The sequence below is a fragment of the Xiphophorus hellerii genome, chromosome 4 (assembly GCF_003331165.1).
Source record: "Xiphophorus hellerii strain 12219 chromosome 4, Xiphophorus_hellerii-4.1, whole genome shotgun sequence".
Lineage (NCBI taxonomy): Eukaryota > Metazoa > Chordata > Actinopteri > Cyprinodontiformes > Poeciliidae > Xiphophorus > Xiphophorus hellerii.
Window position 1 is genome coordinate 6,785,995 of NC_045675.1, and position 12,997 is coordinate 6,798,991.

Sequence of the window (12,997 nt, forward strand, 5' to 3'; positions counted from 1 at the left end):
TTATCAAGCTCGAGCACACCCACAAACACACACACACTAAACAGACTGCCATTATGCCTCTCCTCCGTCTCTCTCTTGTCAGCTTCGTCTTGTCACTCTTCATCGGGATAAAAACAAGACTGTGACTGGATATTCTCCTCATTGGTGTTGCTGACTTGGGTGAGATTAGTCATCTCGTTAAATCAGATTTAAGGCAATCCACTAATGACTGAGCTCAGAGGGGTTTCCTTGCCCGAAGCCCAGAGCACAAACGTTTCGACTGGCCAACTCGGTAAATGTTGCCTTAAGTGAACTTTTAGAAAAGTTTGCGTGACAAGACAAAAGATGGAGGGAAAAAATGCCGATGGATATGAGAATAGTCGGATTCTAAAAGAGAACAGCACCACATGACAGCCCGTCTCATCATTACAGAGCTTTGTGAGATCAAATATGCACTTCCTCCAACTCAAAATTCAAGTTATACTGAATTGTTGTAATAAATAATATCACAAACAAAACAATTATCAGAAGACAATCCTTTACTAAAAACCACCGAACATGTCCTTTGACGTTTTTGCTACGTTTTGTCAAACAACAATAATGGGGTGAATGGTTTTAACTGAGACTTCATGTGAGAGATCAAACCATTTAGTACATAGTGGAAGAAAACAAATACAAACATTTTTAAAAATAAAAATCTAACAAGTATGGGCTGTGTTTGTATCCAGTTCCCTTTACTCTGATAGGCCTTCATAAAATATATCCAATTGATTGCTTTCAGCAGTCAGTAAATACAGCTTATCTGTGATTGTGAAAAGAAGAGCCTGAAGTAAATGAAACTGACATCAAACTCCACCTATGTTAGGTAAGCCTTAATCAGGAAAACAGTGAAGAAGTCTATTTTATTTGTGGAGGAGCTGCAGAGAGCCAAAACTCAGGTGGGAGAATATGTTGGTAAGACAATAGTTTATGTACTCTGCAAAACCCTCCTCCTTCACAATTCTCCTGTATTGAACAGTTGTAGGATTTCTTAATTATTTCAGAATAAGCAAAGAATAAAGAAATCCTACAATGAGTTTGAAACTCATTGTGGCAAACTGCTAAATTTGCCACAATGAGTGGAGGGGACACAACAAACAAACATACAGGGAGGCTGGGAAGGTTTCTTCCAATTGGATAACAATCTTACACAGGCAGCATGAGCTGCAATTGAATTAGATCAAACCTCAAAGACCAGACCTTAAACCAATAGAAGTTTTCAGGTTAGTGAACAACCTGAAAACGGTTATTTACTAAAGACCCAATCTTCTTGAGATTTATGCATTGTAAAAATAAGAATGATCAAAATTGTCTCTTGTCTCTAGATGAGCAAAGGTGGCAGAGAGAAGACTGGCAACTTTAATTGGTTCTAAAGGTTCTTTAAAGTATATATCTAGGGGAGTTTAATACATGTATTAAATAATAATACATGAGTTTAATTCATGTACCATGATACTTTGTTCCATGCTAGTACATAAAATCTCAATAAAATACATTGTGTGTTGAGATTTCAACATGACACAATCTGAAAAAGTAAAGCTATCAAAACTTTCCACAAGCTCTTTACTTCATGTGTTTGAAGGATAGCTTGTGCAACACCTCCCCTTTGTCAGCATCAACATAGTCATTATTGATTGTTGAGATGTGTGGTGCTGCTCACCCAGGTGTCTTTGTGCTTCAGCTATGAAGAACCAAACAAAACATTGAAATGCTGCTCTAAAAGTCCACTGTGTCCACAGAGGGAAACTGAAGCGCCTTTCATTTCCGCCCAGTAAGTCCATACAAAAATATTTAAATAAGGAAAATCATCTAATCAGCTCCCCACTCAGTGACCCATTACCTTAGCCAAGGACTGGTCTTTCACAGATAAGCAAAACAGCAATAATAGACCTAATAGGCTATTATTGAGTTGACAATGAGGCTTCCCAGCTACAGTGACAGCTCCTCAACACTCTGAATGAGCTTTGTATGAATACTCACAATGGACTTGCTTAAAAAAAAACTATTACGTCCCGATATGTAATCCAGCGCAAACCCATTGCTGCATCCCTGTTTGGAGTGGAGTCAGTGGGTTTTGTGATTTGAGCCCTCCAGGCCTGTTTAGACAGATGATGGAAGGGTGTTCCCTGTGGTCCATTCCCAGGCCTGCTTCTCATTCTCCACATGTGCCTGGTTCACAGTGACAGAATGCATGAGCGTGGCATTTACAAAGAGGTATTTACAGTTGGAAATCTAACCCCTGACTAAAGTCTGCTCCATGAATCCACCATTACACTGAATGTTTGAAATTAAAATTAAGGTATACATGAGTTTTTGCTGTTCTTTGTCTTCTTCACTCTGAATGCTAGGGATTTTTTACTTTCCTAACTGACCATGTGAGTATAGGAAATGTAGCTAAATATAACATATTTAAATTTCTGTGATTGTTCATTTTTTTTAGTCATTACACATGCAGAAGTTCTAATTCAGACAGGGAGAATATTGTTTTAGAATGTTGAAATGACAAAATAACAGATTTTTTCTGAAAGGTCTAACCTTTTGTTCAGGGTATCGTTGCCTAACGGATTTTGTCAATTCTTGCAAGTTTGTGTAATAAACCGATACAAAGAAGTGGAAGGAATCGAATGCATGGTTTTATTATGTTTTTACAAACAAAAATTGGAAAACTGTGCTATGCATTAGTATTTAGCCACATTGAGAGAAAACGTTGCAGAAATGTATTTTGCAGGTCTTTGAGTATATGACCACCAGCGTTGTGCTTTCACAGAGTGATTTTACTTGCCCATCCATGGAAGGCATCTGTGAACAATAAATTTATCACCACAAAACTAAATTGGGTTTAGATCTGAGCTTTTTTCTGAGTCATGCGGTTTGATCTAAACCATTCTGTCGATGCTCTGACTGTATATTTATTGTTATTCTGTCCTCATACCTGAGCCTGATCCTTCCAGCTCCTCCATTTCCATAAGCCTCTTGGCTTCAGTTTAGGCTGACTGTCTTGTTGTGTTTAGTTTTGAGTTGCAGCACACTCTTTAGATGATGGACTAAACAGTGCTTTCTGGAATGACACTATTTTCAACTAACTCTACTCTCCACAACTTTATATTTGAACTGTTTATTGTGTTTCTTGATCTGTATGATGCTGTTTGTTCACTAATTCTCTACAACAAACACAGAGGACAGAGAACAGATTATTTATACTTCAATTAAATTACACACCGGCGGATTCTAGTAAGACTTCTGAATGCAATTGGTTGCTCTGCATTTTGTGGACTGAATACAAATGCACTCCACACTTTTCAGTTACACAAAATCATACTGTTTCCACTTCACAATTATGCATTATATATTGTGTCTTTCCAAAAGAAGATCATGAAACTGCAGTTCTTCATAATTTTGCTAATTTGACCAGTGGATGGTGCCAAGGTGGCAAGTGGCGAATTAATTTAAGCGTTTGTAAAAATTCATTAATATGCTATCATGAGGGACACCTGTGTTTCTTATAGACTAATATTATCCAGACAATGCATATTTATAGGACAATTATGTAAAGATTGTGATAGTTAGCTGTTGTTGTTCAGAAATATTCTAAGTTATTTTCCTTTATATGTAAATTATCAACCAGAAGCACAGAAACAGATGGACATATCCATCCTTATGAACACATTTGTCATTTCAAGCACAAATAATGTGATTGGATTGTCTTAAGTAGCTCATTGTGGAACATCTAGTTGAATACAAAGAGCTGTTCCTAAGATTCAGTTTCAGCCTCCTTGTTGGCTGTAGTCCAAATCTAAATGGAGGGTTCAGTTACGTTTGCAATAAAGTTATCTGATATTAATGAGGGATTTTCAGCAAATAGCTTGGAGTTACGCTTCAAAGAAAATCTTTGAATAGGTAATTCCATGAATACTTAACCTCGAATAGGCATTAATCCACCTTTGTTTTAGTTATGGCAAACAATAGTTTTAGATAAACCATCAACAAAGATTCTTTTAAACAATGATCTTGTAAGCCCTAATAGAAATTATTTTTGTTTAAGCAAATGTCTCATTTTCATAAGAAAATGTTTTTTTATCTCGTTATAATTAGATTATCCCAAACCCAAACATCTTTTTTTCTCTTTTTTTTAAATACTTAAAAACTTGCTTCATTTACTCAATATTTGTAACTATTATGAGCTCTCATACCAGAGCTCAATACATTCTGCGTGCAGAATGAACTGAGATAAAAAGAAAAAGAAGAAGCTGAAAAGAAGAAAACATAGTCAGGAGTGCAATGTGTTGTTGCAGTTTTGGATTTAATAAAAAGCATTGCTGGTTGTAAGAGAAATACAAATGTGCACCAGGCTCTAGACTTCTGATAACTCAGGTACAACGAAACAACATTTAAATACACAAAAATGTACCTAAATAAAAGTCAAAACAAAAAATAGCTATTCAAAATACAGTCAAACATAAGACGTTTTAAAGTTTTGTGGTTTCAGGAAAAAGTAAATAATTTTCTCTGTTCTCTCTTAAAACACTATCCTGACTATCATTTATCATCATTAGCAGAGCAGCCGACACCAGATGTTGTAGCATCCCCTTATATTAACTGTGTCTGGTCAGCCACCATCAGCACCACACATGGCATATGCAGCTATTCTCTCACCTGGACCACAATCTTCTCACTCCATCTGTTTGCGATGACTCAGCAGCCACCTTCATCCACTTTATGCCTGCCTGAGCCTCAGTGCTGCTTCGTTAAGGCAGAGATTAGTTTTTCTTCCTCAGTATTAAATTATCTTTTTTTCTTGTCATGTGAATTTTTCTTCTGTAAGTTATTTAAATTAGAGGTTTGTATAAACACAGGGCAACAGCAGAGATGTAGAAGCTAGGTGTATAAATTGGATCGGTATTTCTTTAATAAACAAATAAATGATTTTGACAGTCTCGATTGACTCAAGAACACAATAGCTGTTTTATTTGTCGTATCTTGACAGTATTACACAAAATTACATAGACAGCAGGTTACATAATCCCAGGTGTTTCATTAAACTTTGACAACCCCGCCGCCTCCACACACCACAACGACAAAAAACAGAATGAGCCAATCAAACAGCAGCAGAGCCTGTGACGATGCCTAAGCATTTCCTATGTCACAAACTGCTGTGTTGTGTCAGTGCCCTCATCAATCAAAGCTTGCCTGTTTATGCTGGTGCTAATGTTGCTATGCTCGCCCCGTGTTCTTATCAATTAACAGAAAGTAGTCAGCAATCCATCATCATCTATGTGCCACCATGTTCTTTATTGCATTCTCATGAATACACAAACTGAATGCAGATAGGTGTTGTTGCAGTTGTGTTCACACATAGGTTATGCTTAGCTTTTCCATTTGCAGGGCTCTGGAAATGGAAAAGCTTCAAAAAGTCAAACTTTTTTTTTAACAAACAAAGAGAGTGTGCCTGCTGGATAGGGCAGTATTAGAACTGATTACAGCTGTGAATAGAAACAGAGCTTTCACCTTCCTACAGCGAGACATAGTCTGGGTTACACAGCAGAGATTTGCATAGCATTAACAGTCTCCGTTTCCATAGGCTTTATTCTTCACATAATGGCAAAATGGTAGAGATCTTTTTAAGGCTACAGCTAAAATAGGAAGGTAGAAAGAGTTAGTGTTGAATAGCAGTGAGGTATTTCATCTCTCCCCCTAGAATATAATATATTTTAGAAATGGTTTGATTTCTTATTGGTAATTATTGCCAATATATTGACAAGTTAGAGGGAAAACTGCACACCACAAAGAGGCAAAAAGATGCTTGAATATGAAAATTTTAGCCAATTTTAGTACCCAATATTAACTTATATTCATCAACATTTGTTATATATAACATAACATGCGTGGGTTTTATTACCTTTTAACACTTTGAAAGATTGACCACACAGCTGATTTCATCACTGCCTCTTTGCTTCAGTCAAGCACTCCACAATCCTGTGCTGCATCATTACCACTGTCACGTGACCAAGCAAACACGAGATGTCCAACTTCTACTCCCTCTTCAGAAACAAACGGCAACAAAGGTGGAAATAAATATTGGTTATTAATGTCAGCCTAGTGTTATTTATCAGACCAAAACCGATATGATACAAAATAACTAATATCAGACAATACTAACGTTAGTGCCAATATTTGTTGCAACCCTAATTTTTGCCCTTTTTGTTACCGTTGAATCAAGAACACTGATCTCTGCAGTCTTGGACTAGGAACTCCTTGGTCCGAAGGTTCAATGCTGTTTCATTTTTTCCAGTTATGAATAATGGTTCTCACTGTGGTTTACTGGAGTAAACTTCATGTTGCCAGAGAGGCTCTATGAACAAGATTTCTTGATTCTCCAGGTCTGACAACAATTACGCCTGTGTTTGGCTAATAAAGAAAAAGTACTATTTCAATTAATTAATGGTTTATGCTCACAAACTACATATAATTATGGTTAAAAGCTATTAAATTGGTTTGAGGATCATAAGGTGTAACAGAATTTAAAAAAACACCTTTATAGGGGTGGATACTTCTTACAGCACTCTAAAAAGTATTCAGAAATGAGAGACTTAGTTTAAAACACATGTCCACCTTTTGCCCAAATTCATTCCACCAGAAGTTTTTATGTGACCCTCTAGACTCAAGAAATATAACCTTTGAGGTAACAGCTGTGGGCTTAAATATTATTTTTTTGAACAATTCAGTCATTTTAACTGTATTCTGCTAAATTACATAAATATGTAAAGATGTTCAAAGTTATTTAATTTCAAAAAATTCTCATAGAATGCAGATACATCTATTTATTAATATTTTAACAGTTTGGTAATGGGTAGATTTGTCAAAGTTTCTGTCACAACCCACTGAGCTCCTTTAAGCTCCTGCTGGTCATTTCATCAGTCGAGCTGGCCGCAATCGAGATCCATGCTGGTTTAATGGACAGAAATTTTATCACTTTTTCTTACTGACCCCCCAAAGTGTTCTTTATACTGCAAGTGAGACTCTCTCATCCTCACTCCCCAAAACACACACATTCACATTTATAGGTGGATACACAGGAAGTGGGAATCAGACTGACAGTCTTCTGATAGTAAGACAACTGCTCTTCCCTTGAGCCATCCCACATGAGCTGTATAAGTGAACTACTAAATGGTACGTAGAGGAACTTACATGCCAGACAGCCATACATAAAATTATGTTGGATGTCTCCCTTATCAAAGAGTCAAACACAATTTGTAATGCATCAAAAAAAATATGATGCCTCGTCACTGACAGACGCTCCAGCTTACAGCAGACCTTTGCTTTCCTTTTTTTTTTCTATTTTCAAGCATCACCACCCCTAAAGAAAGAACACATGGCTGAAATCCAGTGATCTGTTATGTTGTCACACACCTCAGCTCTGTCCAATCTCTGTTAATGGTGAGAACTGATGTGTGCCAAATGTCTCCCTAAATTGTGACAGTCCTGTGTGCTTTGATTCAATCCCTCAGCCAGTTAGTCGCACAGACCATCTGTCCTCTCTAAGTTATATTATGAATCTGTGAAAGCGGCTTAACCTTTAATAAGTCAAACAAATTGGCAGTGTTATTACCTCAGTTGGTGACTCAGAAGCATAGTTTGACTTTATTCCCACCTTGTCCTGGTGTGGCCCTTTTAGAAGTCAAACAGACACGGCCGGAAAACATCTTGGTCATAACTTGAAGCATTTTCTAAGAACGTATAACGGCAACGTATGGAAAGGGAGCCAGAATTAATACAGTAGCAACAAAATCCATCCCTTTGAATTGCCTCTTTAAAACAGCTCTTAGCTCAAGAATTAGTTTAGTATTGGTTTATTAGTTAACAATGTAGGGCTGAAACAACTAATCGCTTTAATTGTGATGAATCAATTATTAAAATAATCCTCAACTAATTTAACTATCAATTAGTCATTAACTAGCTCATACAGACTAGTTTAGCGACTGATATAGCCATTTCAGAAAATGGCTATTTTCTGAAATAATAACACACTCAGAGCAATAATTAAGCTAAAACTGTTTAAAAATATATATGCTTTGCTTCTGAGAGGAAAAACTTTCTTTTTGTAAATATATTCTACTCAGCACTCCTTTATACACCTATAGGTTTAGCTTTACCTGGTTCAAATTCTGTTAAAAAAGTATTCTATTAAGAATATTTTGCTATCCAGTTATTAATCAGTTAATCCAAGAAGTGGTCAACAGCCTTTAACTATATTGATGCAAAAGCAACGAAAGGTTGAGCCTTTTTTATGTTGATATTAAGAGATATAAAATAGCTGCATGTGCAGCTATTTCTAGCTGCACATGCATCCTATTCTACAAGCGTGCACAAAAGGAAATCTATGTTATTTCAATTTAGGCAAGATATTTTCCTTATTATTTAAAAGAGGAATTAAATCATGTGGTCATTCACACTTTAAAATGTATTTCTAATATGTTTAAGTGGTTAAATTTTAAAGCTGATAATGTTGCCTATTTTAATTAACGTAAATATTTCAAGTCCAGGAACAAAAATCAATACTTTTTTGACTTCAAAAAAAGGTGTTTTATTAGGAGTAAAAGTTTATGTAATATTTTTGTCATAGATTTAAAAGCAGTGTGTGTTTTTTTATGACTTCACAAATGAAAAATATATCTGCCTCAGGAGAGGGGCACTTCATATTTTATTCATTTACCACTGAGGGAGTTTAACACTTTAATGTTATGGAATTCCATTACAACTCCTTGAGGAATTTAGACATCACACAACACAGCATATTAGATGCATTAACTTATTTATCAAAGTTACAGAAGAGAAAAGAGTGAAAAAGTACCTTAGAAAACATGCACTTTTTGCATGTACCTTTGAACAAAAATGTGAAAAATGAGGGCTCTATTTCAAGTGTTCAAGTTTCTGAAAGCACCTCTCAGTTTGTAGTAGCCAGAAATAAATGAATGTGATTCAATGTTGCAGCAGAACCCTCTCTTAGAAATGCTTTACACAACCACAGTTGCTCGTTCAGATCTGTGGGGATTAAGCTGGAAATAAAAAATAACCAAGTCATTAAGGCACGGGCATTAGATTAAACCACTGTTCTGAGAACATTTTCTCCTTCCTTCATGATTATCACCTACCGCCGAGCAACAAAGTGAAGGTGGAATATCCCCTCTCACTCACAAGCCCTTTAAAGGCAGTGAGTGGATTTTAATAAGAAGCAGAGTGGTTAGCGGTGCACACCATGGTCTTCAATGGGATTAAAAGCCTTTGAATGGTCTAGGCCATTAAAGTCTAGAGGTCCTGCAGCGCATTATGAGCATGTTTATCACAAGGATTAACAAACCCAGCAAAAGCAATCACCCAAGGAGCACAGGCACCTCTACTTGTACTATTATCTGGCTTTGCTGAGCAGCTGATGATAAGAGTGATTCAGCAGCCCTGGAAGGTAAAGCTCTGGTCCCAACTGTACTCTCCACACCTGCAACATCTGCTTCCACTAGCTCATTTCTTGTTGAACAGCTATTTTTTTCTGCAGGTTTACTTACCCGCTGGTTAATTCAAGCATCAGGATCCATCTGCAAACACAGACCTATGGGATTTTATGTTGCGTGTTAAGATGGAAAGAAAAAAAAACTCTTGCTTAATGATGGGTGATACTTTTCAAAAGTATTCCTACCCTGTTTTTTTTTTCCAAATTATTTTATTTGGATTTTATTTAATAGATCAACTCAAAGTAGAGTATGATTATTATATTAAAAGACAATCATAGTGATTGAATACATTTTAGGATTCTTCCCTTTTCATCATTGCCTAACAGTGGCTGCAGCCTTTAGCCAGAAGGTTGTGTTATCAGATCAGTGTTTCGACCTTAACCCACAGCACTATCCTGTTGGTGGGTCAGCAGTGATGGGCAGCCACTTCTCACCCTCCTTCTGCTGCCTCACTCGTTCTTCGGAAACAGGAAACAGTATGACACAATTGCAAGTGACCATGTTAATTCTGGAGGATTTAAGAGGCACATTGACATGAAGCATTTTACAGATTAGATGAAAACAAAGATATTAAAACCCTTGGGTGAGTAAGTTTTGACATTTAACTCAAGAGCAGCCTGGAGAAAAGAATAGCTCTGGTGGGAGAAATTAGTGACAGGACATTTTGGTGATATTGTAGTGATACATTCCACAAACCTGGCCTGAATGGAAGAATGGTAATAAAAAAATGAAAGAAAACTATACATTTTGTTTGCAGTTTGTTCCAAACCATGTCAAACTCTAGACCCAAATCTAATTGAAAATTATACATTATCTCCACTCAGTCTGAGTTTCATTTATTTGACAAAGAATTATGAGCAAACATTTCCATCTCGAGATGTGCAAAGGCGTTAGAGACATACCCCAGAAAGCTGTAACTGCATTTTCAAAGTATTCGTCCTGGGGAGCAGAAAAACAATACATGCAATATTTTTTAAATCTTTTTTTGCAAAAATCATCTTCAATTAATTTCACAAATATGCACTGCTTTGTCTCTCACTCAAATTCCCAGTGAAATACAATCAAGGTTGTGGATGTAATATGACAAAATGTGGAAAGGTCCAAGGCGTATGAATACTTGTGCAAGAGATTTTATTTATACTGTGGGAAAAAGAATTGACGGTCACTTCATGCCCTGCTGTTGTATTCTCTTTTAGATCTTCCACATGACCTATGACCTGGCCAGTGCCATGGTGCGGATAGTCAACCTCATTGGTATGATGCTGTTGCTGTGTCACTGGGATGGCTGCCTGCAGTTCCTGGTGCCCATGCTGCAGGACTTCCCAGCTGACTGCTGGGTTTCCAAAAATAAGATGGTGGTAAGTGCTTTTTCTGCACAGACTTGTATGGCCTGTTCAAATCAGATTACACTTCTGTCTTATCTTATTCATCACCTCCAGTAATTACCATACTAAAACCCCTTTAGCTTCCTGGGAAAGACCGCAATGCATATCTGTCATGTTAAACCCAAATTAAATAGGTTTATCGGCTACATTGGTAGACATTTATTGAATTTGCTGATGAGTATATTTTCAGGGGCTCGGGGCCACTTTGTTGAAAAAAGATGTGTTTCTAGAATGCATATTCATAAAAATTGACAGCTTCTATTAATATAAGTTAGCAGAGTAGTGCTTGTCCCTATACTTTATTATTTCTATAATATGCCCTTGAAACTGATTATTGCAAAACCTTTCCTTGCTATAGAGCTTTTTTTCAGTAGTTTTCAACAACTTTTTTTCTTTTTCACCTCATATAAGCAATGACTGTTACTCTGATTACTTGTCTGGTTCTTGAATTAAAGATGACGAGGCCTCAATGTACTTGTAAATCAACATATATCCTGTTGTAAGTCAGAAAGCAGGGGAAATGGCTCCCTGACTGATAGCTTATCAATACATGTCAATATAAGAGCTATCAGGGCCACCTTTCGGACTTTGTAATGGAATCAAAGACTGCATTAGTGACTATATGACAAAGCATGTGTTCTCTATTAGCTGTTTGCTCTGCCATTCGCTAGTGTCCACATAAAGCAATAATATCTGTTTTAGCCATATTTTTCACTAAAAGGAAAATTGTACAGCTTGTCTATCCAAACAAATCAGTAGGTAAAGTAACATGCTTTTTTAAGTCAGCTCAGGGAGAATGTTAGAGTGGGACCAGAAAAAACAGACAGAATTAAAACATCTAAGAATCCCAGTTTAATTCAGGTGCAGGTCACTGAAAAGTGTATTTTGTTTTTAAGTAATGCTATTTAGATTAGATAGATTCCTTACATGCAGAGTGATACAGTAGTTCTTTAAAGCAATGCTTCTTAAGCTGCTGTAGTTAAACTCTCTGTACCAGAACGGATGTGACATGGATAGTTACGTCTCTCAAGGTATGATATTCTTGATTCACCATGCCTCACTGCTTTCATGACAGGCTCACTTGTTTCACTGAGTTTGCTTTGCTTTGCTCATGTTCAAACAGCACAATACGTGCAAGTTGCAAACTTCTTCCCTGAGATGTTTCAGACTTTATCTAATTTTAGCCGTATTTCCATTCATTTGTGCAGAGATACGCACTCAGGTGAGAGTTGCTGTTCAGGCACTGTGTCATTACTTTACATCAGAGCAGAAAGTACTTTGTATCTTTTTGATTACATTTCATTGGAATAACATACAACTAAATTGCAAATGTTATGTTCATTCGGTTCAATGCTCAAAGACCCTCCTCCTGGTTCTGATTGGTTGTTTTTGGTCAGAACGTTGCATTAATTTAGCTAGCAACAGTAGTTCAGGGAGAAGGTGGAGGAGATTGATTTTTTTCACAGATTATCTGTCTCATAGCAAACTGTTACAACATGGTGACCTCTTTAACAAATATGGAAAAACAATTTTTTTTTAGTAAAGTTATATACTGCAGCTTGAATAAAATGCAACTACATAGCATTTTTTGAGAAGTCTGGATTGTTTTATGTATATTTTGCACATTATCTGTGATTGTTGCAAGTAGGGAGAGACCTTTCAGTAAGCTAAAACTAATAATAATAAAAAATTTAAGTAATACTATTTGCTGTATTGTATGCGGACTCTTGCATGCAAAATTCACAAGCAGTAAATATTGTGCTAGTATCAGTATTGGACCAAAGAAAGCAAGGCAGTTGCAAACCTTTAAAATTGTGACGCTTTATATGGGTCAGATAGACTCAAGAAACTGTAACAGTAGTTGCGCAGGGCGGGCCCAATTAAATTGTTTGTCATGGGGCCTAAGATTCCTAGCGGCGCCCCTGCTTCAACTACACTTGAATGGTCTGCTAAAGTATTAGCAGACCATTTTGGCCAGTGGCTTTCATCAGGTTCATCATACTGTACATGTTTTTGTAGCTTAGACCATTTATCAGATTTAAGCACATATAATGATTTTGTGTCTATTAAACTATTAGAGATCAATAATAA

General features: G+C 36.6%; 1 protein-coding gene across 1 annotated transcript in view; it reads left to right on the top strand.

Moving 5' to 3' along the window:
• hcn4 (hyperpolarization activated cyclic nucleotide-gated potassium channel 4) overlaps nucleotides 1-12,997 on the top strand; it is a 72,300-nt gene that overhangs the window by 28,084 nt on the left and 31,219 nt on the right. The window contains exon 3 of the mRNA XM_032561736.1: nucleotides 10,718-10,879. Coding sequence (XP_032417627.1) covers nucleotides 10,718-10,879 — 162 coding nt within the window. The remainder of the gene's footprint in view (nucleotides 1-10,717; nucleotides 10,880-12,997) is intronic.